We start from the raw sequence: 26,768 nt of genomic DNA on the forward strand, positions 1-26,768 counted from the left end.
TGGGGGCTAAACCCATGCAAACACGGGGAGAATGTTCAAACTCCACACAGACAGTGACCCAGAGCCGGGATCGAACCTGGGACCTTGGCGCCGTGAGGCAACAGGGTAACCCACTGCGCCACCGTGCTGCCCAAAAACACCCATTTCCTAAAGGTACTCTCACATGACACCTCCCCTAGGAAAAAAAAACCCATCAACTTCAAGATGGTTTTATTTTTCACCTTTTCACTATCCTTTAAGAAATGCACACAGTAAATATACATTTTCGTTTCAAAAAACAACATGTGCAAAAAGGTATAATAATATTGTCCATTTCTTTTTCGTTCCTCCAACTGAAATCCTTCTCAATTGACCATCTTGTTGAACAAGAAGGTCTCTGCAGGATCCGTTCATTTCTCTATGCCTCGGCATTTCTCTTTAAAGTCAGATACTTTAGTTCAATCTGATCACAGAGTCCTTTGTAATTCTCCAACACATGAGCATTTGTTATCACAGCTTTCAGGCAGTCAAATGCCTGTTGAAAATCTGCTGTCCACTGAAATTTTCGACAAGTTTCTTCAGCAAGTCCATCAGTGGAGCAACCATGCTATAAAGATTTTTCACAAATGCTCGATCAAATCCACTCATGCCAAGAAATCGCATTCGTTCTCGTTGCCTTGAGGGTATCCAAAACTCCTCAATAACTGTTCTCTTCACATCCTGTGTGATCATTCGACCTGTCCATTTGTATGGCCAAGGAAAGTGACTTGGGCTTTTCCAAATTCTCTTTTGGCTAGGTTTATCACCAAACCCACCTCCTGAAGTCGATCGAATAACTCCATCAGATGTTTTAAATGTTCTTTCCATGTCTGGCTGAAAATTACCAGATCGTCGATGTATACCGCACAATTGGGTAATCCTGAAACAACTTTGTTAGTTAACCATTGAAATGTGGCTGGGGCGTTTTTCATGCCAAATGGCATAACTATGAATTGGTATACACCATCTGGAGTCACAAAAGCTGAAATCTCCTTCGCCCTTTCGGATAAAGGTACCTGCCAGTAACCTTTTAAGTAAATCCAATTTGGAAATAAAAGCTGATGGTTCCACTTTCTCAATGCAATCCTCCAAACGTGGGATAGGATAATAGTCCGTTTTTGTAACTGCATTAACCTTTCTATAGTTCACACACAACCGTTGGGTACTGTCTGGTTTCGGCACCATCAGTATGGGTGAGCTTCATTGGCTGCAACCCACTTCAATTATGCCATTTTTAAGCATACTCTCAATCTCTTTGTTAACCTGTGGCAATTTTAAAGGGTTAAGTCTATATGGATGTTTGATTGGAACAGCATTTCCCACATCTACATCATGTATAGCCATTTTAGTACTTCCCAATTTATCTCTACAAACTTGCCCACGTGATATCAATAACTCTTTCAGGTCAGTTTGTTTTTCCTCTGGAAGGTAACTCAACAATTTATCCCAAATTTTAAGAACATCCTCGTTTTCCAATTTAATTTGAGGTATGTCAAATTCACAGTCATCTGGATTTGGTTTGTCACTTTGAGTTAGAATCATTAAAACCTCCTTTTTCTCTCCTTCCCTTTCAAAGTACCTTTTAAGCATATTCACATGACACACTCGGTGAGTCTTCCTTCTATCCGGCGTTTTTACCACATAATTCACCTCACTTAATTTCCTTTCAATCTGATACAGTCCACAAAACCTTGCTTTTAAAGGTTTACCTACCACTGGTAACAACACTAAAACTTTATCTCCACTGGCAAAACTACGAACTTTGGATTTCTTGTCCGCTACCCGTTTCATCACATTTAATGGTTGTCTAGCCAATTCACCTCTATTTAATCATTTGCTAAAATTTGACACGTAATCCAATAATGTAATTTCCGATTTCTCACTCACCAAATTTTCCTTAATCAATTTAAGTGGTCCTCTTACCTCATGACCCAAAATTAGTTCAAAAGGACTGAATTTGGTAGACTCATTAGGTGCATTCCAAATTGCAAACAGTACGAATGGAATTCCTTTATCCCAATCCTCTGGATAATCTTGACAATAAGCCCCCAACATTGTCTTTAATGTCTGATGCCACCTTTCTAACGCTCCCTGCGATTCTGGATGGTACGCAGTTGATTTAAATTGTTTCATTCCTCAGCTATCCATAACGTCTTTGAATAACCTGGAGGTAAAATTTAATCCTTGATCCGATTGTATTTCTGTGGGTAGTCCATATCGAGTAAAGAATTTGAGTAACTCCTCCACAATCTTTTTAGCTGTAATATTACATACTGGAATGTCCTCTGGAAACCGAGTAGACACATCCATTATCGTCAAAAGATATTGATTTCCAGTTTTCGTTTTAGGAAGCGGTCCTACGCAATCAATTAGGACCTGTGTAAAAGGTTCCTCAAATGCTGGAATGGCTATTAAGGGCGCTGGTTTTATCACTGCTAGAGGTTTCCCTATCACTTGACATGTGTGACATGATTGACAAAATTTAACTACATCTTTGTAGCCAGGCCAATAAAAATGTTTCTGGATTTTAGCTTGAGTTTTCCTTATTCCCAAATGACCTCCCACTGGTACCTCATGTGCAACTCGCAACACCTCCTTTCTATACCCTACCGGCAATACTACTTGATGAACTTCTTCCCACTTTTCATCCGCCTGCATACGTAAATCTGATACATCCGTTTTATTTCTACATCTTTCTGTTGTAACTCCGCCAATTTTCCTGAACTAAAAATATCCGCCTCATCCTCCACCTGTTCTTGTTCTTTTTCAACCATCTGATCAAAAATCGTTTCTGATAATTGCACTTCAACTTCATTCTTTGATTTCTCCTCTTGTCTTAACCTGTGACTTTGCGACCTTGTTACCACACAATCCGGAAAAATCCCAGGATATTCGTCCTTCAACACTTCAGTTGTCTAATTTTCCACTGGCTTATCAACCACCATAGGCATCACTCCCACCTGCAATCCAGCTATATCATTACCCAAGATAAACTGTATTCCTGGACAAGATAGTTTCTCTGTTACTCCTACTACCACTTCACCACTCTTCACTGGACTTTCCAACCTTACCTTATATAATGGAACACTACTCCTCTCACCCTGAATTCCACATATTACCACCTTTTCTGGCAACATTCTTCCCAAACTACATAACTCCTCATCTCTTACCATTTAAAGATTGACTAGCTCCCATATCACTTAAATTGTGACTTCTTTACCTGCTCCTCCTGGTACACATGAGTAAACCCACACAAGTAAATTATTTAAAGAGATCTGGCACCTTCTTATCAATCACCTCTTGATCAGGCTGTCCAATCTTTTGCACCTCCTTCGCTTCACTTGGGCTTTCCTTTACCACTTTAACAAACTCCACTGTCTTATCCTGTTTTACCACATCAGCCTTCCCAATGCTTTTCTTCAACCACCAACATTGTGACTTTACATGGCCTAGTTTATTACAGTGAAAATGAAATGAAATGAAAATCGCTTATTGTCACAAGTAGGCTTCAAATGAAGTTACTGTGAAAAGCCCCTAGTCACCACATTTCCGCCGCCTGTTCGGGGAGGCTGTTACGGGAATTGAACCGTGCTGCTGGCCTGCCTTGGTCTGCTTTCAAAGCCAGCGATTTAGCCCTGTGCTAAACAGCCCCCATTTGTAACTTTTCATTTCTTTTCCACCCTCCTGGATTTTTTAAAAATCTGAGGTACACTCTCCTTATTATCTCCCATCAGATTACCTTTACCTTTACCACTTGAGTACTTCTTATGTCCCCAGTTTCTATCCCTCACAGGCTGAAACTGATGTCGGAAACCAAGCTTTGATTTATGAACTAATTCATAATGATCTGCCATTTCTGCTGCTAATCTCGCAGTTGTAACCCTCTGCTCTTCCACATGAGTTCACCCTACATCAGGAATTGAATTTTTAAACTCCTCCAAAAGTATAATTTGTCTGAGAGCTTCATAGATTTGGTCTATTTTCAAAGCCCTTATCCACCTATCAAAACTACTCTGTTTGAGCCTTTCAAACCCCATGTATGTTTGACCAAATTCTTTCCTTAAATTTCTAAACCTTTGTCTGTAAGCTTCAGGCACTAGTTCATATGCACCTAAGATGGATTTTTCACCACCTCATACGTCCCAGATACCTCCGGTAGTGATGCAAACACTTGTAGCCCTACCTACCAGCTTTGTTTGAATCAGTAATACCTACATGTCCTGTGGCCATTTCAATTGTTTAGCTACCTTCTCAAATGAAATGAAAAGGGCTTCTATCTCCTTCTCGGCAAACCTTGGCAATGCTTGGACATATTTAAATAGATCCCCACCAAGCCTTCGACTTTGATGCTCTTTCTCACTATCCCCATCACTATCATCCAACTACGTTTCCCTTTACGTCTGCCAATTTTAACTGACTGTCATGTTTCATGGCCATTTTTTGAAGTTCACACTCTCTCTATCTTTTTCCATGATCTGTATCTCCCTTTCTCTTTCTTTTTGTTCTGATGGGCCTCTTCTTTCTTTTCTCCTTTCTTCTCTCGCCTTTTCTTTTTCCTCTCTCTCTTTCTTTTTCCTGTCTTTCATATTCAAGCTGCTTTAATTGTTTCTCATGTTCCATTTGTTTAAGTTGTAATTGAATTTTTGCCATTTCCAATGAATCAAACTGTATCTGTGTTTTGAGCCAGGGTTTAGAGAACCCCAAAGTGTATCCTGGAGTTCACCTGACCCACAACTTTTAATAGATTGTGGTATGGGGAGCACACGGCCCACTCTACAGGTGTGGTACAGCAGAAATGAAAAAGTATTTTTTAAAGCAAAACAATGTTTATTCTATGAATTCAAGTTAACCTTTTTAAAACAAACAGTGAACAGCTTGGCAACCATTAATTTGGATACAACCCCCAAAGAATACAACATTAAGCTTTCCTTTTAACATCTATAAGACTTAAAACACCTTTTATCAGAAGCACATTAGGTTTACATTCACTACTGAGAACATTTATAATTCTGAATTCACCAAATGATCAAGGAGATAGTCTTTTCATGGCAGAGAGATCAACAGTACACCTGCTCTGTCTGGCTTCAGCTCCAACACTGAAAACGAAACTAAAACACACCCTGCAGCAAACAGCCTAAAACAAAAATAAAAAGCTGACCGACAGCCCAACTCCACCCACTCTCTGACATCACTGCAGTAGTAAACACCCATTTCTTAAAGGTACTCTCACATGATACTCGGGCAACTTTAAATGCTTAGCCACCGCCATAATTACCTCGTCTTTTCGCATTTTGTCAGGTAATGTGAACTGCAATGTTTTTGCCAAATCTTAACAGTCTGCTTTTAGCCTCTGTCCGTAAGGTACTGCGTGTGAATGTCTCCACCCCCAAAAACTTCAGAGCCTCTGAAAGAGCCATTGTCCACAACAATCTCCACACTTAAACTAGAATACCGCACCTGATAAGCAACCACAATATGCTCACACCTCACCGTCTTTAAGTTCACAAAGCCAATCCAATAGATCGACTTTTATCCCCCTCGAGCCCCCAATTTGTTACGGGCCAGGGTTTAGAGAACCCCAAAGTGTATCATGGAATTCACCTGACCTACAACTTTTAATGGATTTTGGTATGGGGAGCACACGACCCACTCTACAGGTGTGGTACAGCAGAAATGGAAAAGTATTTTTTAAAGCAAATCAGTGTTTATTCTATGAACTCCAGTTAACCTTTTTAAAATATACAGTGAACACCTTAGCTACCATTAATTCAAATAAAACCCCCAAAGAATACAACACTAAGTAATGCTTAATAACTTCCCAAACAACATCCAGAAGACAAAAGAAACACCTTTTAACAGAAACACATTAGGTTTCCATTCACTACTGAGAACATTTAGAATTCTGAATTCACCAAATGATCAAGAGATAGTCTTTTGATGGCAGAGAGAACAGCAGTACACCTGTTTGTTCTGGCTTCAGCTCCAACACTGAAAACGAAACTAAAACACACCCTGCAGCAAACAGCCTAAAATGAAAGTAAAAAAGCTGACACAGTCCAGCTCCACCCACACTCTGACATCACTGATAAACACCCATTTCTTAAAGATACATTTCTTAAACACCCATTTCTTAAAGGTACTCCCACATGACACTATTCCTGCTTGTTACTTGCTAAGGAAATAGGTCCGTCCTATAATTTAATTCCTAAAGAAATAGGGCATCCTTGTAATTTTATATATCTGAATTAATTGTTTTTCGAATTGCATAATCCCATGTCAACTATAGTTAGAACCAATCAAAAAATTCTCTGTCCTGTTTGCACAATGTGTTTTAATTCTAAGCTCTGATATTTGACTATTTGTTAGCACTGATGAAAATTATTTTAATTATCATAACCACTTTGGTGAGAATGCTAAATTTGTGTATTTTTTATTTTAACAAGACGATTTGATTAGGAGTCAGGTGCAGCCCAGCAAACCTAGTCTATGTAACATATCAAATTCACTGCTTAAAGGGCTTTATAATTATGTTAAAGCAATATAGTTGCGTCAAACTTTATTTTCAAAAAGGAATTAACAATTGGGAAGTAATGCAATATTTTAAGCACTGCTCATTTTTGGTTTAGATTTTTAAAAATGTCTTGATATGGACACAGTGGTGGTTTTAAGTAATTCTAAGGTCTTCAGCCAATTTCAAACATTGAATATATATTGTCTTCACCGTGCAGTATAGCATTTCTTTAGGGAAAGTGACCCTTTCGATAGCACAAGTGATTAGCACAGTGGCTTCACAGCGCCAGGGTCCCTGGTTCGATTTCCCGCTGGGTCACTGTCTGAGCGGAGTCTGCACGTTCTCCCCGTGTCTGCGTGGGTTTCCTCCGGGTGCTCCGGTTTCCTCCCACGGTCCAAAGACGTGCAGGTTAGGTGGATTGGCCATGATAAATTGCCCTTAGTGACCAAAAAGGTTAGGATGGGTTTTTGGGTTACAGGGATAGGGTGGAAGTGAGGGCTTAAGTGGGTCGGTGCAGATTCGATGGACCAAATGGCCTCCTTCTGCACTGTATGTTCTATGATGAATTTATATAAATAGAAATCAAATATGGAAGAGGAATGGACTAATTGGGGGGGAATTATATCGTGGGAAAATATTTTGATTAATCTATAGCAATTTTTGTCTCTAGGTGAGAAGATTGTGAGGTTAAAGCCCAGTCCATAAATTGAGCACACAATGCAGGTTGACATTTCAGTGCAATTCCAAGTTGTACCTATAGAGCTACTATTTTTTAAAGTGAACACTAAATTGAGTCACTTCTGACTGTTAAGTGGATGGATGTAAAGGGACCAATTTAACCCTATTCAAGTGGATGGGCTTTGAATGGTTTACAATCAGGCCGAAAAGTGCAGTGTTTTCAATGTCTTGGGTTAATATGCTTTCCTCATTCAACATCATCCAACCAGTTTAACAGGCCATTCAATGCTTTTTGTGCAACTGTACTGTTCAAAACCTAGCTGCTGTGTACACTTAACGTCACTGAAGTAAAAATAACTATACATTGTACTGATGCATTTTGGTAAGTGCTGAGCAGTGATAAGGCAACAGATTGGTTTTGTTAAAGCCATATTTGTCTATGGCAATTCAGCATTTTCTAATTTCATGCTATTAGGGTCTTTTACAATTAGCCTTTTATTTTGTAGCTGGTCCAGGAGATTACTATACAGACTATGTAGCAACCCGGTGGTATCGTGCTCCAGAGCTGTTGGTTGGAGACACACAGTATGGCCCTCCAGTGGACGTTTGGGCAATAGGCTGCCTTTTTGCAGAATTGTTATTCGGGGCCCCCTTGTGGCCTGGAAAATCAGACGTTGATCAGCTCTTTCTAATCAGAAAAACACTCGGTGAGTACAGTATTCAAAATATTGGAAAATTACACCCATTTTGCTTCAGTCAAAGTTGTGGTTCCAAGTTATTGTGAGTAAAATTTTCAAAAAGCTCATCTCGTACATCTTAAGAACACCGGTTTCTTCGATATGTTTAGGCATCAGTTGTGGCTCAGTTGGCAGCAGTCTCACCAGTGTCAGAAAGTTGTGGGTGCAATTCCTAACCCAGGGACTTGAGCACAAAAATCAAAACCTGACACTTCATAGAGGGTGTGCCACACTGTTGGAGGTGCTTTCTTTCCGATAAAACCGAGTCTGCCCTTTCAGGGGGACGTAAAGAATCCCACGACACCAACTTGAAGAAGAATCAGGGAGTTCTCCATTATGAACCTGGCCAATATTTCTATATCGATCAGTGTTACTGAAAAATAGGTCATCCAGCTATTAGCATATTTTTGTTTGTGGGAGCTTGCTGTGGACAAATTGGGTGCCACGTTCCCTGCGTTGCAACAGTGACCACACTTCCAAGAGTACTTCATTTGCTGTCAAGTACTTTGGGACATCCGGAGGACATGAAATGTGCTATATAAATGCAAAGTTTATAATTGAATAATTCCATGTAGTTTTAAATGGCTTTTTAACAATGATCTACAAACTTATTTGAATTTACCTAAACAGTTTACATTTATACAGCACCATTTCATTCTCAAACAGATCCACTTCATGACAGCATCAGAGGATGAAAATTGACGCTGAGTGTAAGGAGGGACACCTAAACACTAAGTCATTTTTTAAGGAGAGTTTTAAATGACTAGAGATTTGAGAGGTGTAAGGAGTGAATTCTGGTGTGGGGCATAGGTGACGGAAGGCATGGACTCCCATGTTGAAACAGAGCTGCATTTGCATTAAGACCAGAACTGGAGAAACACGAGTTATTTGAGCATTGTAGAGCTGGAGGAGGTTACAGAGATGGTGAAGAGTGAAGCTATGGGGAGGGGAAAGGAAGCTGAACACCGTGGTGAGAATGTTAAAATGGAAGGTATTGGTGGATCAGGAGCTAAGGAGGATCAGTAAACACAGGGGTGATGGGGGGGCGGGGAGGAGAGCATAATCTAGCGCAAGTTCAGATGCAGACAGCAGGAGGATTAAAGAGATCAAGTTAATGGAGTGTGATAGACTGGAAGTGGGTCTTTAAGTCTAGAGAAAATACAAGTATGAATGAAGACCTTAGTAGCATATGGCTTGGAGAAGAGTTGGATGATACTATAAAAATGGTACCAAGCTGTCTTAGAAACTAAACTTAGGGCCAAATCGAGTGTAAGGTTGTTTGATTCAGTCTGACAGTAGCCAAGAAGTGACATGGAATTGGTGGTAAGTGAATAAGGTTTGTATCATGGCAGAAGGCACTGGCTTTGGTTTCCCCAATTATTTTACTTTTCAGTCAGTCCTTTACAAGTTCATGATCAAAATTAAGTGCAACAAAGCAACGTGGGATTTTAAAATGGGGTTAGAAATTGGTATACATAATCGTAATCTCAAATATTACAATACTGTGTGCTTGTGATCATACATATTCTGGGTTGAAAATATATCAGAATTAAATATCACTAGGCCAAAGTAAGTTTAAGTTTAGAGTTACAAATATCTTTGTGACACCTCAATGTTATAGAAAATCAATCCTGTATTCATAATGGTAATTTCTTTGAAAATGGTCTTCTGGTGTAAGCTTTTTCCCCTATCAGTATCTTGTGCTTCCCCAGCACCTTACAAACCATTGACCTCTACCACCTGTTGTATGTGGATGTTGTAGGAAGAGGTTCAGAGTCTGAACAGTAACTATTTATTGTATAATTAACTATGTACAAGAGAGAAGATTTTGATGTGGAATGTCAGCTGTAAGTAATGACCAGCAGCAATTTTATTCAGCAAAACATGCACACAGGGGAAATGCTCCTTTCATATTTCTCTGAAAAGGCAATTCTGAGTTGCACAGTTTCTATTGTTTGCTTATGCCATCTTTGGGATACCTCATCATTAACTCTCAATGTTCTTATCTTGTACGTCTAGTTTATTATATCTGTAATTCCAAATACATTTACAACATAAACACAAAATGACTCATTTGTTACACCTGTAGTGAGAGGAGTTTGTAAAACCTGACCTTTAGCACAAATTATGTCAATGATTTATTGCAAAACATGAACTTTGTCTATCCTGACATTTTACTGCAGTGCCTAGACATCTGGATAGCTTAACTTGACCTCGGGGGTCAAGCTATCCGTTTATTACGGTGTAACTCATAGGTCATCAACTTATTTTATCCTGACCCAAAGGTCACATTCCTTTAATTTATCATGGACTGACCAATAGGCTAGGCATCCACTTCCTGGTTGATTCCTACTCCCTCCTATATCCATTCTACTTTTTTTATTTACCACAAACACTTATATCCACAAATTGGCCTCGCCTGGGTGATCAGATAATGTATCGTGATATGCCACAGCAATCCCCTCTTTGGCACTAACCTCCAAGATGGGCTATTAACATCAAAGATATCTCGTGCCCCATCACTACAGGCAGTTAGATTGGCATGACTGGACATCTGGTGGTGGCATGTAGGTAGAGATCGCATGTTAGGTGGCTTCTGCTAGAGTCTCTGGTTTTTCGACTTTGATGCCTGATCGCAGGGGTAGTTTTTGGTGTAGGAAGTCATTAAGACGGTTGGGGAATGTCGAAGTCACAGAAGAAAGTCTGCTGACGAGTGTTGCTGTGAGTCCCGCAGGAAGAAAGATGGCGGGGGCTGGGTCATCGGGTGGGGCTGTTCCCCTCACGGTGGAAACTCTGACTGAAGTGATGTCGGTGGAGTTTGGGAAGGTGTTTGCCAAGCATTTGGACGTGTTTCGGAGGGAGATGACGGCCTTGCTTAAGAGCGGGTGGAGGAGGCGATTGGCCCGGTAAAGGCAGCAGCGATGAAGACCTCGATCGAGAAGATGTCGGTCGAGGTGCAGGAGCAAGGAGAGAAGTTGAAGAGGACGGAGGAGATACTGTGGCAACACCGCGACCAGCTCACCTTGATGTCTGAGGCGCTGCGGAGGCCAACAAAGGGCTCAGAGCCAAGGTGGAGGACCTGGAGAACTGATCGAGGAGGCAAAATTTGAGAATCATGGGTCTGCCCGTGGGGGTGGAGGGCTCGAGACAAAGATGTTTGTTAAGTTGATGGAGGAGGGGGAAGAACCCTCGCGCTGCGGGTTGTACAGGACGCATCAGTCGCTCGGGCCGAATGAGCCATCAAAGGGGGGTCATGCTCTGCTTCCACAGCTATCACCTTGAAGGAGAAGATTTTGAGCTGGGCGAAGCAGAGACGGGATGTGAAGTGGGAGGGCGTTGGAATACGCATATACCAAGATCTCACGGCAGAGTTGGTGAGAAGGCGGGCGGCCTCTGGACAGGTGAAGCCAGCATTGTATGGCAGCGGTGTGAGGTTCAGAGTGGTCTACCCTACGAAGCTGAGAGTGACTCACAATTCAAAGGACTTTTGCTTTGAGACGGTGGAGGCAGCAGAGACGTTTTTTAAGGCTGAAGGAGTGGGATAGATGAGAGTTGGGATTTGGCTGGTGGGGATGGAGATTGTTTTCCTTTATTGAGGATCTTCTATTTGGATTGAAGTTTTGTTTCTCTCTCTTAAATAGAGGGGGTTATTTACATGTGTTCTGTTTTTTCCTTATGGGTTTCTTGGTTAGAGTGAGGTGGGTGTTGGGCATGTGGAGCTGGATTACTGAGGAGGGGGAAGCTCTGGCAGGGGTCACCGTACTAGCCAACAAAGGTTGGCAGTGAACAGGGGTGCGGTGATTGGAGCCTGGGAGGTGTGAATGGTGGTGGGAATGGGTCAATACTGGCTGAGGTGTTTGCAAGAGGAAGTGGATGGGGGATTCTGGGAGAGGGGTGGGGGTTCGATGATAACTGAAGGATGGGGCGGGTCTGGCTGGATGGGCTTGGGGGTAATGGTGATTGCGGATAGCCGGGAGTGGGATGGAGACAACCCCAGTCAGAACTTTGACGTGGATCCTGAGGGACCGGTGAAGAGAGCAACAGTTTTAGCACATTTGAAGAGTTTAAAAGCCGATGTGGTGATGCTGCAGGAGACCCATCTGAGGCTAAAGGGACCAGATGAGGCTTGGGACGGGGTGGGTGAGTCAGGTTTTTGCGTTCAGGATTTGATAGTAGGACTTGGAGGCTGGTGATCTTAGAACATGGAACATTACAGCGCAGTACAGGCCCTTCGGCCCTCGATGTTGCGCCGACCTATGAAACCACTCTAAAGCCCATCTACGCTATTCCCTTATCATCCATATGTCTATCCAATGACCATTTGAATGCCCTTAGTGTTGGCGAGTCCACTACTGTTGCAGGCAGGGCATTCCACGCCCTTACTACTCTCTTAGTAAAGAACCTACCTCTGACATCTGTCTTATATCTATCTCCCCTCAATTTAAAGCTATGTCCCCTCGTGCTATACATCACCATCCGAGGAAAAAGGCTCTCACTGTCCACCCTATCCAATCCTCTGATCATCTTGTATGCCTCAATTAAGTCACTTCTTAACCTCCTTCTCTCTAATGAAAACAGCCTCAAGTCCCTCAGCCTTTCCTCATAAGATCTTCCCTCCATACCAGGCAACATTCTGGTAAATCTCCTCTGCACCCTTTCCAATGCTCCCACATCCTTCCTATAATGCGGCGACCAGAATTGCACACAATACTCCAAATTCGGCCGCACCAGAGTTTTGTACAGCTGCAACGTGACCTCATGGCTCCGAAACTCAATCCCTCTACCAATAAAAGCTAACACACCGTACGCCTTCTTAACAACCCTCTCAACCTGGGTGGCAACTTTCAGGGATCTATGTACATGGACACCAAGATCTCTCTGCTCATCCACACTGCCAAGAATCTTGCCATTAGCCCAGTACTCTGTCTTCCTGGTATTCCTTCCAAAATGAGTCACCTCATACTTTTCTGCATTTAAACTCCATTTGCCACCTCTCAGCCCAGCGCTGCAGCTTATCTATGTCCCTCTGTAACTTGTAACATCCTTCCGTACTGTCCACACTCCACCGACTTTAGTGTCATCTGCAAATTTACTCACCCATCCTTCGATGCCCTCCTCCAGGTCATTTATAAAAATGACAAACAGCAGTGACCCCAAAACAGATCCTTGTGGTACACCACTAGTAACTGGACTCCAGTCTGAACATTTCCCATCAACCATCACCCTTTGTAGTCTTCCAGCTAGCCAATTTCTGATCCAAACTGCTAAATCGCCCTGAATCCCATGCCTCCGTGTTTTCTGTAGTAGCCTACCATGGGGAACCTTATCAAACGCTTTACTGAAATCCATATACACCAGATCAACTGCTTTACCCTCATCCACCTGTTTGGTCACCTTCTCAAAGAACTCAATAAGGTTTATGAGGCACGACCTACCCTTCACAAAACCGTGTTGACTATCTCTAATCAAATTATTCCTTTCCAGATGATTATACATCCTATCTCTTATAAACTTTTCCAAGATTTTGCCCGCAACAGAAGTAAGGCTACACTGGTCTATAGTTACCTGGGTTGTCTCTACTCCCCTTCTTGAACAAGGGGACAACATTTGCTATCCTCCAGTCTTCTGGCACTATTCCTGTAGACAAAGATGACTTAAAGATCAAAGCCAAAGGCTCAGCAATCTCCTCCTTAGCTTCCCAGAGAATCCTAGGATAAATCCCATCCGGCCCAGGGGACTTACCTATTTTCACACTTTCCAGAATTGCTAACGCCTCCTCCTTATGAATCTCAAGCCCTTCTAGTCTAGTAGCCTGAATCTCAGTATTCTCCTCGAGACTTCCGGGTGCGGCGATGACCAGCTAAGTCGCACGTTTCGGCAGCTCCCGGTGGAACGGACTTTTGGGCTCTTAATAGGAGCCCCAACGGCAATTTAAACGGCCAAAAACACTGTGCGGTAAACCAGAAGGGAATCCCCCCGGGCACGCATGGAAAAGGGAGAGGATAGCGGCCGGATTGCGGAGGATCCTCTGGAGCAGTGGCAAGGAAGGCAAGCTCAAAGCAAGATGGCGTTGGAAGGTGGCCGTTTGTTATGGGGCCTGGACCAGCAAGAGTTCCTGCGGCGCTGTGTGGAAGAGCTGAAAAAGGAGTTGAAGAAGGAGCTGTTGGCCCCGATATTACAGGCGATTGAAGGGCTAAAGGAGGAGCAGAAGACCCAAGAGCAGGAGCTTCGGGTCGTGAAGGCAAAGGCTGCTGAAAATGAAGACGAAATACAGGGCCTGGTGGTGAAGACAGACGCACGAGGCACAGCATAAAAGGTGTGTGGAAAGGCTGGAAGTACTGGAGAATAATTCGAGGAGGAAGAATTTAAGGGTTCTGGGTCTTCCCGAAGGCGCAGAAGGGGCGGACGTCGGGACATATGTGAGCACGATGCTTCACTCGTTAATGGGATCGGAGGCCCCGATGGGCCCTTTGGAGGTGGAGGGAGCTTATCGAGTTTTGGCGCGAAGACCGAGGGCTGGAGAAATACCTCAAGCTATAGTGGTGAGGTTTCTCCGCTATAATGACAGAGAGACGGTCCTCAGATGGGCGAAGAAAACTCGGAGCTGTAGGTGGGAGAACGCGGTGATCCGCGTATACCAGGATTGGAGTGCGGAGGTGGCGAGAAGGAGGGCAAGTTTTAATCGGGCTAAGGCGGTGCTTCACAAAAAGAAGGTTAAATTTGGAATGTTGCAACCGGCGAGACTGTGGGTCACACACCAAGGGAAGCGCCACTACTTTGGGACGGCAGAAGATGCGTGGACATTCATTGTGGACGAGAAGCTGGAATAGTTTGGCGAGAGAAAGAACTTTTGGGACAAAGTGGTGGGGTGATTATGTGGGGCGAGGAAAAGGGGGGGGGGATGATTTTTCAATTTGTTAATCTTGCGATCCTGTAACTTTTCTCTCTTCCCCATGTTGGGGGGGGGGGGAGTATGAGGAACTGTGGGGGCCGGCCATTCGGGGCGGGGTCGAGTGGCAAACGCGGGCTTTGTTCCCGTGCTATGGTAATTATGGTGGGAACAGGGACGCAGGAAGGAGGGGGCCTCGCACAGTGGGGGCCGAGGACAAGGGGGGAAGCCGAGGTCAGCCAGAGTTCACTGACCTCTGGGAGCAACATGGGGGGTGCAACTATGCTAGAAAGGGATCTAGCAGAGGGGGGGGTTAACTGGTTGCTGCTGCTAAGGAGATGGGGGAGCTGTGATGGGGTGGTCGAGGCGGGAGGGTGCCGTCGGGGGGATACACGGGTACGTGGGAACCGGGTGAGGAGCTGGGTTAAAAAAGGGGATGGCTAGTCGACAAGGGGGGGGGGGGGGGGGGAGTAAAGAGCCCCCCAACCCGGCTGATCACGTGGAACGTGAGGGGGCTGAACGGGCCGATTAAAAGGGCACGGGTACTCGCACACCTAAAGAAATTAAAGGCAGATGTGGTTATGTTGCAGGAGACGCATCGGAAACTGATAGACCAGGTCAGGCTACGTAAAGGATGGGTGGGGCAGGTGTTTCATTCGGGTTTGGCTATCTTAGTGGGGAAACGGGTACTGTTTGAGGCAAAGACCATAGTGGGGGTAGATATGTGATGGTGAGTGGCAGATTGCAAGGGGAGGCGGTGGTTCTGGTGAACGTATATGCCCCAAACTGGGATGATGCAAATTTTATGAGGCGTATGTTGGGACGTATCCCGGACCTGGAGGCGGGAAAGTTGGTAATGGGGGGGAGACTTCAATACGGTGCTTGATCCAAGGCTGGACCGATCGAGGTCCAGGACCGGGAGGAGGCCGGCAGCGGCCAGGTTGCTAAGGGACTTCATGGAGCAGATGGGAGGGGTAGACCCCTGGAGATTTAGTAGGCCTAGGAGTAAGGAGTTCTCATTTTTCTCCCATGTCCACAAAGTATACTCACGGATAGACTTTTTTTGTCTTGGGAAGGGCACTGATTCCGAAGGTGACAGGGACGGAATATACGGCCATAGCTATTTCGGACCACGAGCCACATTGGGTAGACCTGGAGGTAGGAGAGGAAAAAGAACAGCACCCACTCTGGAGAATGGATATGGGCTTATTGGCGGATGAGGGGGTATGTTTAAGGGCGAGGGGGTGCATCGAAAGGTACTTGGAGCTTAATGACAATGGAGAGGTTCAGGTGGGAGTGGTCTGGGAGGCGTTGAAGGCGGTGGTTAGAGGGGAACTGATATCCATAAGGGCACATAAAGGGAAGCAAGAGGGTAAAGAAAGGGAGCGATTGCTGAAAGAATTTTTGAGGGTGGACAGGCAATATGCGGAGGCACCGGAGGAGGGACTGTACAGGGAAAGACCAAGGCTGCATGTGGAATTTGACCTGCTGACCACGGGTAAGGCAGAGGCACAGTGGAGGAGGGCACAGGGTGTACAGTATGAGTATGGAGAGAAGGCGAATCAGCTACTGGCCCACCAATTGAGGAAGAGGGGAGCAGCGAGGGAGATAGGTGGGGTGAGAGATGAGGAGGGAGAGATGGAACGGGGAGCGGAGAGAGTGAACGGGGTGTTCAAGGCATTTTATGAGAGGTTATATAAGGCTCAGCCCCCGGAAGGGAAGGAGGGAATGATGTGTTTCTTGGATCAGCTGGAATTCCCCAAGGTGGAGGAGCAGGAGAGGGCGGGACTGGGAGCACAGATTGAGATGGAGGAGGTGGTAAAAGGGATTGGGAGCATGCAGGCGGGGAAGGCCCCGGGACCGGACGGATTCCCGGTGGAATTTTATAGGAAGTATATGGACTTACTGGCCCCGCTTTTGACGAGAACCTTTAATGAGGCTAGGGAAAGGGGGCAGCTGCCCCCGACTATGTAGAAGGCAACGATATCGCTCCTTTTGAAGAAGGGAAAAGACCCGCTGCAGTGTGGGTCCTACAGGCCCATTTCCCTTTTAAATGTAGATGCTGAGCTCCTGGCCAAGGTGATGGCGACGAGAATAGAGGACTCTGTCCCGGGGGTGGTCCACGAGGATCAAACTGGGTTCGTTAAGGGGAGACGGCTGAACACTAACATACGGAGGTTGCTAGGGGTAATGATGATGCCCCCACCAGAGGGGGAGGCGGAGATAGTGGTGGCGATGGACGCCGAGAAAGCATTTGACAGCGTGGAGTCGGATTATCTGTGGGAGGTGCTGAGGAGATTTGGTTTTGGAGACGGGTATATTGGATGGGTACAGCTGCTGTATAGGGCCCCGGTGGTAAGCGTGGCCGCGAACAGACAGAGGTCTGATTACTTCCGTCTTCATAGAGGGACGAGGCAGGGGTGTCCCCTGTCTCCGTTATTGTTTGCATTGGCGATTGAGCCCCTGGCCATAGCACTGAGGGGCTCCAGGAAGTGGAGGGGAGTACTCCGGGAAGGAGAAGAACACCGGGTATCCTTGTATGCAGATGATTTATTGTTGTATGTTGCGGACCCAGTGGAGGGGATGCCTGAGATAATGCAGACACTCGGAGTTTGGGGAATTTTCGGGGTATAAACTGAATATGGGTAAGAGTGAGTTGTTTGTGGTGCATCCGGGGGAGCAGAGCAGGGGAATAGATGACTTACCGCTGAGGAAGGTAACAAGAGATTTCAGGTACTTAGGGATTCAGATAGCCATGAGTTGGGGAACCTTACACCGGCTTAATTTAACAAGATTGGTGGAACAGATGGAGGAGGATTTTAAGAGATGGGACATGGTGCCCCTGTCACAGGTGGGTAGGGTGCAGGCGGTCAAAATGGTAGTCCTCCCGAGATTCCTCTTTGTGTTTCAGTGCCTTCCGGTGATGGTCACGAAGGCTTTTTTCAAGAGAATTGAGAAGAGTATTATGAGTTTTGTGTGGGCCGGGAAGACCCCGAGAGTGAGGAGGGGGTTCTTGCAGCGTAGCAGGGATAGGGGGGGCTGGCACTACCGAGCCTAAGTGAATACTACTGGGCCGCCAATATCTCAATGGTGTGTAAGTGGATGGGAGAAGGGGAGGGAGCGGCGTGGAAGAGATTGGAGACGGCGTCCTGCAAGGGAACCAGCCTGCAAGCAATGGTGACGGCACCGTTGCCGTTCTCCCCGAAGAAATATACCACAAGTCCAGTGGTGGTGGCAACACTAAAAGTTTGGGGACTGTGGAGATGACATAGGGGAAGGACTCGGTGCGGTCCCCGATAAGAAATAACAATAGGTTTGTCCCGGGGAGAATGGATGGGGGATTTGGAGCATGGCAGAGAGCGGGGGTTGTGCAACTGAGAGATCTGTTCGTAGACGGGATGTTTTGCGAGTCTGGGAGCGCTGACGGAAAAATATGGGTTGCCCCAAGGGAATGCATTTCAGTACATGCAACTGAGGGCTTTTGCGAGGCAACAGGTGAGGGAATTCCCGCAGCTCCCGACGCAGGAGGTTCAGGATAGAGTGATCTCAGGGACATGGGTGGGGGATGGTAGGGTGTCGGATATATACAGGGAAATGAGGGACGAGGGGGAGATCATGGTGGATGAGCTGAAGGGGAAATGGGAAGAAGAGCTGGAGGAAGAGATTGAGGAGGGGCTGTGGGCAGATGCCCTACGTAGGGTAAACTCTTCGTCCTCGTGCGCCAGGCTAAGCCTGATACAATTCAAGGTTTTGCACAGGGCGCATATGACCAGAGCAAGGCTCAGTAAATTCTTCGGGGTAGAAGATAGGTGTGGGAGATGCTCGAGAAGCCCAGAAAACCACACCCATATGTTTTGGTCATGTCCGGCACTGCAGGGGTTCTGGATGGGGATGGCGAATGTGCTTTCGAAGGTGGTGGGGGTCCGGGTCGAGCCAGGCTGGGGGTTGGCTATATTCGGGGTTGCAGAAGAGCCGGGAGTGCAGGAGGCGAAAGAGGCTGATGTCTTGGCCTTTGCGACCCTAGTAGCCCGGCGAAGGATATTGCTTATGTGGAAGGAAGCCAAACCCCCAGGCGTGGAGACCTGGATAAATGACATGGCAGGGTTTATAAAACTAGAACGGATAAAGTTTGCACTAAGGGGTTCGGCTCAAGGGTTCACCAGGCGGTGGCAACCGTTCATCGACTACCTCGCAGAACGATAAAGGAAATGGGAAGGTAGCAGCAGCAACCCAGGGGTGGGGGTGGGGGGGAAGGGCCCGGGCGGGTCCTCAGGGATGTTTGTGTATAGATATTTGTACCAGGTTATGTATACTGGATTGCTCGATTTTATTTTTGGAGAGTTATTATTTTTGATATGGCAGTTGCCATTTAGTTTACATATTTATTTATTTGTTAAAATGGCCACTGTTATTTATACTGTTTCATTGTCAAAAAAGGAAAACCTTTGTATTGTTTTGTTTGGCCAAAAAAATTTGAATAAAATATATATATTTTTTAAAAAGTATTCTCCTCGACAACATTGTATTTTTCCTGTGTGAATACTGACGAAAAATATTCATTTAGCACCTCTCCTATCTCCTCGGACTCCAAGCACAACTTCCCACTACTGTCCTTGACTGGCCCTACACTTACCCTAGTCATTTGTTTATTCCTGACACATCTATAGAAAGCTTTAGGGTTATCCTTGATCCTACCTGCCAAAGACTTCTCATGTCCCCTCCTGGCTCTTCTTAGCTCTCTCTTTAGGTCCTTCCTAGCTAACTTGTAACTCTCGAGCGCCCTAACTGAACCTTCATGTCTCATCTTTACACAAGCCTCCTTCTTCCTCTTGACAAGTGTTTCGACTGCTTTAGTAAACCACGGTTCCCTTGCTCGACCGCTTCCTCCCTTCCTGACAGGTACATACTTATCAAGGACACGCAGTAGCTGTTGCTTGAACAAGCTCCATATTTCTGTTGTGCCCATCCCCTGCAGTTTTCCTCTCCATCCGATGCATCCTAAGTCTTGCCTCATCGCATCATAATTGCCTTTCCCCCAGATATAACTCTTGTCCTGCGGTATATACCTATCCCTTTCCATCACTAAAGTAAACGTAATCGAATTCTGGTCACTATCACCAAAGTGCTCACCTACCTCCAAATCTAACACCTGTCCTGGTTCATTACCTAGTACCAAATCCAATATGGCCTCGCCTCTCGTTGGCCTATCTACATGCTGGAGACAGGAAACCCTCCTGCACACATCGGACAAAAACAGACCCATCTAAAGTACTCGAACTATAGCGTTTCCAGTCAATATTTGGAAAATTAAAGTTCCCCATAACAACTACCCTGTTGCTTTCGCTCCTTTCTTGGTGGGTAAGAGGGTGAATCAGATGGAGACGGTGGTGGCGGATCAGGGACGCAGGTACGTGATCGTTACAGGTGCGTTGGAGTGGAGGTTTCTGTGACAAGATAGGGATGGCGATCGAGGCATATGTGGGGTTCAATTGCATGAGGGAGGATTCATCGGTGGTTTGGGAGGCTCTGAAGGCAGCGGTGAGGGGGGAGGCGATCTCATTTAAGGTCAAGTTGGAGAAGAAGGAACACCAACGATCGAAAGAAGAGATTCTGGAGGTGGATGGGAGGTACATGGGGGGCCCGGACCTGAAGCTCATGGCAAAGAGGAAGGAGTTGCAGATGAGGTTTGACCTATTGTCCATGGAGAAAGTGGTGGGTCAGCTGAGAAGGGTGAGGGGGTCTGTTTATGAGTACAGGGAGAAGCTAAGGCATATGCTGGCAGTTCAGCTTCATAGGAAGGCTGCGGCGAGGGAGATAGTTCGGATGCAGGACAAGTTGGGAGAGTTGGTGGTGGCTCTGGAACATTAATATGGTGTTTGAGGAGTTTTATAGGGATTTGTATAAGTCGGATCCACCAGAGGATGAGCGGGAAATGAGGACGTTTCTGGGTGGGTTAGAGTGCTTGAGGTTGGGGGAGGTGCAGAGGGCAGGGTTGGAGGAACTGATGGGGGCAGAGGAGGTGAAGGCGGCAATCGGGAGGAGACAGGTAGGGAAGGTGACGGGGCCGATGGGTTTCCAGTCAAATTTTATAAAAGATTTAAGGATAGGCTGGTGCCGTTGATGGTGGGAATATTTGAGGACACGATGGACAGGTGTGTCTTGCCGCCAACGATGGGGCAGGCCTCCATCACTTTGCTTAAGAAGGACAAAGATCTGGTGCAGTGTGAGTCTTGTCGGCCCATGTCTCTGCTGAATGTAGACGCCAAGATAGTGGCAAAGGTGTTGCCGTTAAGGTTGGAGGGATGCCTTCCGAAGGTGATTGGGAAGGACCAGACAGGGTTTGTAAAGGGAAGGCAGTTATCCTTGAATGAATTCAGGGTACTTTGCATTGCACCAGGCTACGAGGCAAGGATGCCCCATGTTCTCCCACCCTCCGCCCCTCCCCCACTTCTGTTTGCATTGGCTATAGAGCCCTTAGCCATTGTGCTGAGGAGCTCACGGTTGTGGAAGTGGTGGTTGGGGGGGGGCGGGGGCGGGAGGGGGTGGGGGGTGGGGGGAGGGCAGGGCGGTGGGGGAGGGCGGTGGGGGGGGGGGGGGGAGGAGGGGGGAAGAGAGGTGGAGCATAGGTGTTACATTTGTATATTTCTGAGCCAAGCTTTTCGGTGGGGAGCATAAAGGGCTTGCTCCAGAGATTTGAAATGTTTTCAGGGTACAAGTTGAATTTGGGGAAAAGTGAGTACTTTATGGTCTCTCCTCCGGGAGCGGGGCTGGGGCTGCCATTTTGTCCGGCAGCATCTCACTTTAGGTATTTGGGGGTGCATTGGACAGGTCTCTGGAAGTTCAATTTCACTAGCTTGGTGAGGAGGGTGAACGCTGACTTTTTGAGGTGGGACAATCTCCTTCAGTCGTTGGCAGGCCGGGTGCAGGCAGTAACGATGAATGTTTTGCCATGATTCTTGTTTCTGTTTCAGTGCCTGCCGGTCTTTTTGCCTAAGGTTTTTTTTTAGGAGGTGGACAGGCTGATCTCATTTGTTTGGGTGGGGAAGGTGGCTAGGATTAGGAAGGTGATACTGCAGAGGGCATGGCAGGTGTGGGGGCTCAGCCTCCCAAATTTGTTGTATTACTACTGGGCGGCAAATGCAGAGAAGATTCGGGGATGGAATAGGGAGGTGGGGGCTTTGTGGGTGAGGATGGAGGCGGGCTCTTGCAGGAGGTCAGGGTTGTGGAGCTGGCAACGGCGCCACCCCCAATGGCCCCAGGGAAATATTTGGTGAGTTCAGTGGTGGTGGTCACGCTGAAGTTCCGGAAACAGTTGAAAATGAAAATGAAAATCGCTTATTGTCACAAGCAGGCTTCAAATGAAGTTACTATGAAAAGCCCCTAGTCACCACATTCCGGCACCTGTTCGGGGAGGCTGGTACGGGAATTGAACCATGCTGCTGGCTTGCCTTGGCCTGCTTTCAAAGCCAGCGACTTAGCCCAGAAGCATTTTAGGTTGCGAGCTGGGTTGGGGATGGGGTGCCAATTTGGGGGAATCATGTGTTCCCCGTTCTCCCCGTGTGTACGTGGGTTTCCTTCAGGGTGCTCCGGTTTCTTCCCACAGTCTGAAGATGTGCAGGTTAGGTGGATTGGTCATGCTAAATTGCCCCTTAGTGTCCAAAATTGCCCTTAGTGTTGGGTGGGGTTACGGGGATAGGGTGGAGGTGTGGGCTTGGGTAGGGTGTTCTTTCCAAGATCTGGTGCAGACTCGATGGGCCGAATGGCGTTTTACTGCATTGTAAATTCTATGAAAATGGGTTTGAGCAGGGCAGGATGGATGGAAGGTTTCCGCCATGGGAAGAAAGGGGCGATCAAATAAATGAAGGATATGTTTCTGGGAGGGCGATTTGTGAGTACGGAGGACCTGAGTGAGAGCTTTGGGCTGGAGTTTCCGGTATTTAACGGTACTGGACTTTGCGAGGAAGGTCTTCCCGACCTTCCCGTTGGCACTGGTATCCTCATTGCTGGAAGCGGTGCTGTCAGCGGGGACGGGTTGGAGAGAGGTTTCGTCTTGGCGATTTATGGGAGGATTTTGGTGTCCATGGAAGGGGTTAAATTAAAGTGGGAGGAAGAGTTGGGGGCGTGCTGGAGAAGGGATTATGGTGTGAGGTTCCGCTGAGGATAAACGCCATGACCTCATGTGCGAGGCGGGTGCTGATGCAGCTGAAACAGGGCGTGTACAGGGCGCACTTTCCAAATTCTAGGATGAGCCGGCTGTCGAAGGGGTGAAAGATGTCTATGAGCGATGTGCGAAGGTCCCTGCAAACCATGTGCATATGTTTTGGGCCTGCCTGAAGCTAGAAAGGTTCTGGAGTTCGCTGCTCAGCACCGTTTTGGTGGTTTTACATGTGGATGTGGAGCCATGTCCCCTCAAGGCCATATTCAGGGTGCTGGACCGGCCAGAGCTGCAGGTGGGTGTGGGGGAAGATGTTTTAGCCTTTGCCTCGCTGATTGCCCTAAAGTGGGTCCTGTTGGGGTGGAGGTCAGCTTCTCCACCCTGTGCCTCGGCGTGGCGGGGGACCTGCTGGGGCTTTTGGCCCTAGAAAAAGTGAAATTTTCTCTTAAGTTGGGGGGGGGGGTTATTTTGCATTTTGGGGAGTTGGTTACCGTTGTCTGCTGAGGGAGGGGGTTTGTGGGGGGCCTAATGGGTTGGGGATGTGTGGGTTGTTGTAAATAGTCAAAAGTTGAAAATTTGTGGGGGGGGGGGGGGGGGGGGGAAGAGAGAGAAATACTTTTCTTTTTACATTTAAAAAAAAAAATAAATTTGGAGTACCCAATTATTTTTTTTCCAATTAAGGGGCAATTTAGCCATTGGAGTTAAAGTAGATTGTGCCCAGCTTCTCCCACCAATTATGTGCAGTATAGGATAGGCTGTGCACACAGTCTCCGCCTGGAAATGTGGAGGCCAGATATAGGGAAGCTGAGACCTGGTTAATGCTGTGGGCATGGTCTTCTAGATCTTGCACCGCCTAATAACGTTCTGGCCAGACTTTCTCCTGTGTGCCCTTGCTGTCTTTCCAACTCCTTGGCCCTTAACGGAGTTCCCTCAATGTGGAAGTCAGGTGATCAACTTCGTCATCCATACCCACTATATCCAGGGAGTTAACGGCAGTCATCCCTTCACCACACAGGGTGGCTATGACACTAATTGGACCTCGTTTACAGCGGGGCTCATTAAATCCTGCTCATGCCTCAGATGCTTGGAGGGCGCCGAAGGGTCCATAATAGAAGGGTCTCACCTGTGTTTCGCATCACGCCAGAGGTTCCATCTGACTAATGAGTACAATTGAAATTCCTCGTGATGTATGTTCCCACACACATTCCTACTGGAGTCCTGTACCACAGGAGCACTCTAGGGTTCAGGGCTGATTTGGGGGTCCCAGGGGTTTGGGTTGCTGGGTTTGTTTGGGTGGTTGTGGTTGTGTCCCTCGAACTGCCTTGCTCCCTCCATATCCCACTCCCAGGAAACATTTTGTAGCCCATTAGGTTGATGCCCAGGGTTGTGCTGTTAAGTTATTATATTTGCGCGCACAGTTTCAAAACATTTATCCCCAGCACTTGATATATTGTTGAGTACGGTTGGGCACCACTCATTTTCTTCCTTCTCCTTTACTCAGAAGATCCCATGGGTACCTGTTTCTGAACATTGGTATTTAAACACTCCTGATCACCGTTGGCATCGCTTGAGCTCTTGTAGGACAGATGTGGCTGGGTCCCTTGGCTAACTGTCTTGGTTCTTTCTATGATTAGGCTAATCGTAATCATCAAACGTATTACCAATACCCCAGTCTTCATGTCCCTGTAAAGAATGGGCGCCAGTTTTCGCTGGTTAGTCATTATTATTCTTTGCGTTTCCATACTTTTTCATCCATGTCCAGTGTTTCCACCAGCCCCCTCCCTTTCACTTTCACACAAGCACATGTATTGCTGGTCGTCAGGATCTCATATAATTCTTGCCATCGGGGTGTTCAGCCTGATTTTGTGGCTCGAACCCTGATCATCACTGGAGAATGATGCATTGAGGGTCCTGCTAATTTTTTCTACCATACCTGAACTCTGAGGAAAGTACGGTATATGAAACTCCCAACGTAGCTGTTTGATTACTTTACCTGAAAAATGTGTTCTTTGAGCTGGGGTGTTCTTTGCAGGGGTATTGCCCGTCAGGTATAATTTCCTCAGCTAAAATTCACGCGACAGTATTAGTGGGAACTATCTCTTGTCATGAATACTTCTACCCAATGGATGAACTGGCCTATCACAACTAAGCAGTACATCTTGCCTTGGGTCAGGGGTCCAGTGAAGTCTACCTGGTTGTGTTCCCAAAGCCCTTGGGCCTGGGCTGGTGGGCCATTTTGTATTTCCTTTCAACATATTCATAGGCACTTTCACATTTGTTTTTGTGTCACATCTACAAACCCACTGATCAATTGGACAAGGCATTTCCTAATCCTTCCTTGACCAGTCTCTTTAATCAATTGTATCTACCTACTCAAGATACCCCAGGTATTCATCCACCTGCTGGTAACTAAATTAATCAATTGTAGCCAAATCTGGTGGGGCATTTTAGATCTTCTAAGGGCTTGTATGCCGTCAGGGTGGAGTGAGTGGATATTGATCATTTCTTCCAACTTGTTCCAGAAATCAGTATTTGTATGGTTTTGGCTAGGGGTAGATAAGTCTCTCATTATCATTTGTCTCTCAGCTGGGTTAAAAGTGACACAACGTTACTGTCTTTCAGCTGCTCCCCTGACCATCCTGCTGCTGTTCGTGTCCAATAGGGGCAATGGCCATGGCCCTTTAGTCTCTGCTTAGGCACTGTATTCTATTCCAGTGGCTGTTCACAATCTTCATCCCAGCTGTCACATTTGGCAGACTTTCTCTCTTCCCAGTCCCCCTGTCAATGTCAACATTATAGTTTGGGGAGGCAGCACGGTGGTGCAGTGGGCTAGCCCTGCTGCCTCACAGCGCCATGGTCCCAGGTTCAATCCCGGCTCTGGGTCACTGTCCGTGTGGAGTTTGCACATTCTCCCCATGTTTGCGTGGGTTTCGCCCCCACAACCCAAAGATGCAGGTTAGGTGGATTGGCAAATTGGAAAAATTGAATTGGGTACTCTTTTAAAAAAATTAAAATAATAATAATTATAGTTTGGGGAATTGAGTCACAATCTTGGTGTCTGTAATGCACTTATTTTTATTTTTCACAATCTGACTTTTTACTGTTTGAGCCCTAAATAGTTACTGATGATGATGATAATCATACTTTTCTCTTCCTTGTCTGTATCCGGAGCATCCCACCACTATCCCTGATGTTTAGCTGCGGGATCCTCCTTTCATTCTCATTTTCTCTATTAGTTTCTTATTTCTATCTGTTAAAAATGTAGTGGACACCCACATCCCATGAATGAAAAAAGCTTGTGGACCATTTAAACTACCATTTATTGGATGTGGACATTGCTAGCTGGGCATTTATTGGCCGTCCCTAACTGCCCTTGGTGGCAGAGGACATTTGAGAGTAAAGCATATTGCTCTGGATCTGGATTAACGGTCCAGGTAAGAATGGCAGATTTCCTTCCCTAATGGACATTAATAAACCAGATGGGTTTTTCCGACAGTCGACAGTGGTTTCATGGTCACCATTAGACTTTTAATTCCAGATTTTTATTGAATTCAAACTTCACCATCTGCTGTGGTGGGATTTGAACCCGGTCCACAGATCTTACCCTGGGTCTCTGGATTACGAGTCACGTCACTGCCTCCTCCGAGGTTACCACCAAAGACCCCAAAACTGACCAGATGCATTATTTCCAGATAATTGTTCTTACCTCCACCTTGATGCCCACGCCTTTTCCCCACTCTCTCCAAACTCTTGGGAGATTTTGCGATCTCTGCTCAGTGA

General features: G+C 46.3%; 1 protein-coding gene across 1 annotated transcript in view; it reads left to right on the plus strand.

Moving 5' to 3' along the window:
* The window catches only part of cdkl1 (cyclin dependent kinase like 1 (CDC2 related kinase)), a 92,126-nt gene that overhangs the window by 34,717 nt on the left and 30,641 nt on the right, over positions 1-26,768 (plus strand). Inside the window, exon 5 of the mRNA XM_072489789.1 lies at positions 7,714-7,914. Coding sequence (XP_072345890.1) covers positions 7,714-7,914 — 201 coding nt within the window. The remainder of the gene's footprint in view (positions 1-7,713; positions 7,915-26,768) is intronic.

The sequence above is a fragment of the Scyliorhinus torazame genome, chromosome 2, assembly GCF_047496885.1.
Source record: "Scyliorhinus torazame isolate Kashiwa2021f chromosome 2, sScyTor2.1, whole genome shotgun sequence".
Taxonomy (NCBI): Eukaryota; Metazoa; Chordata; class Chondrichthyes; order Carcharhiniformes; family Scyliorhinidae; genus Scyliorhinus; species Scyliorhinus torazame.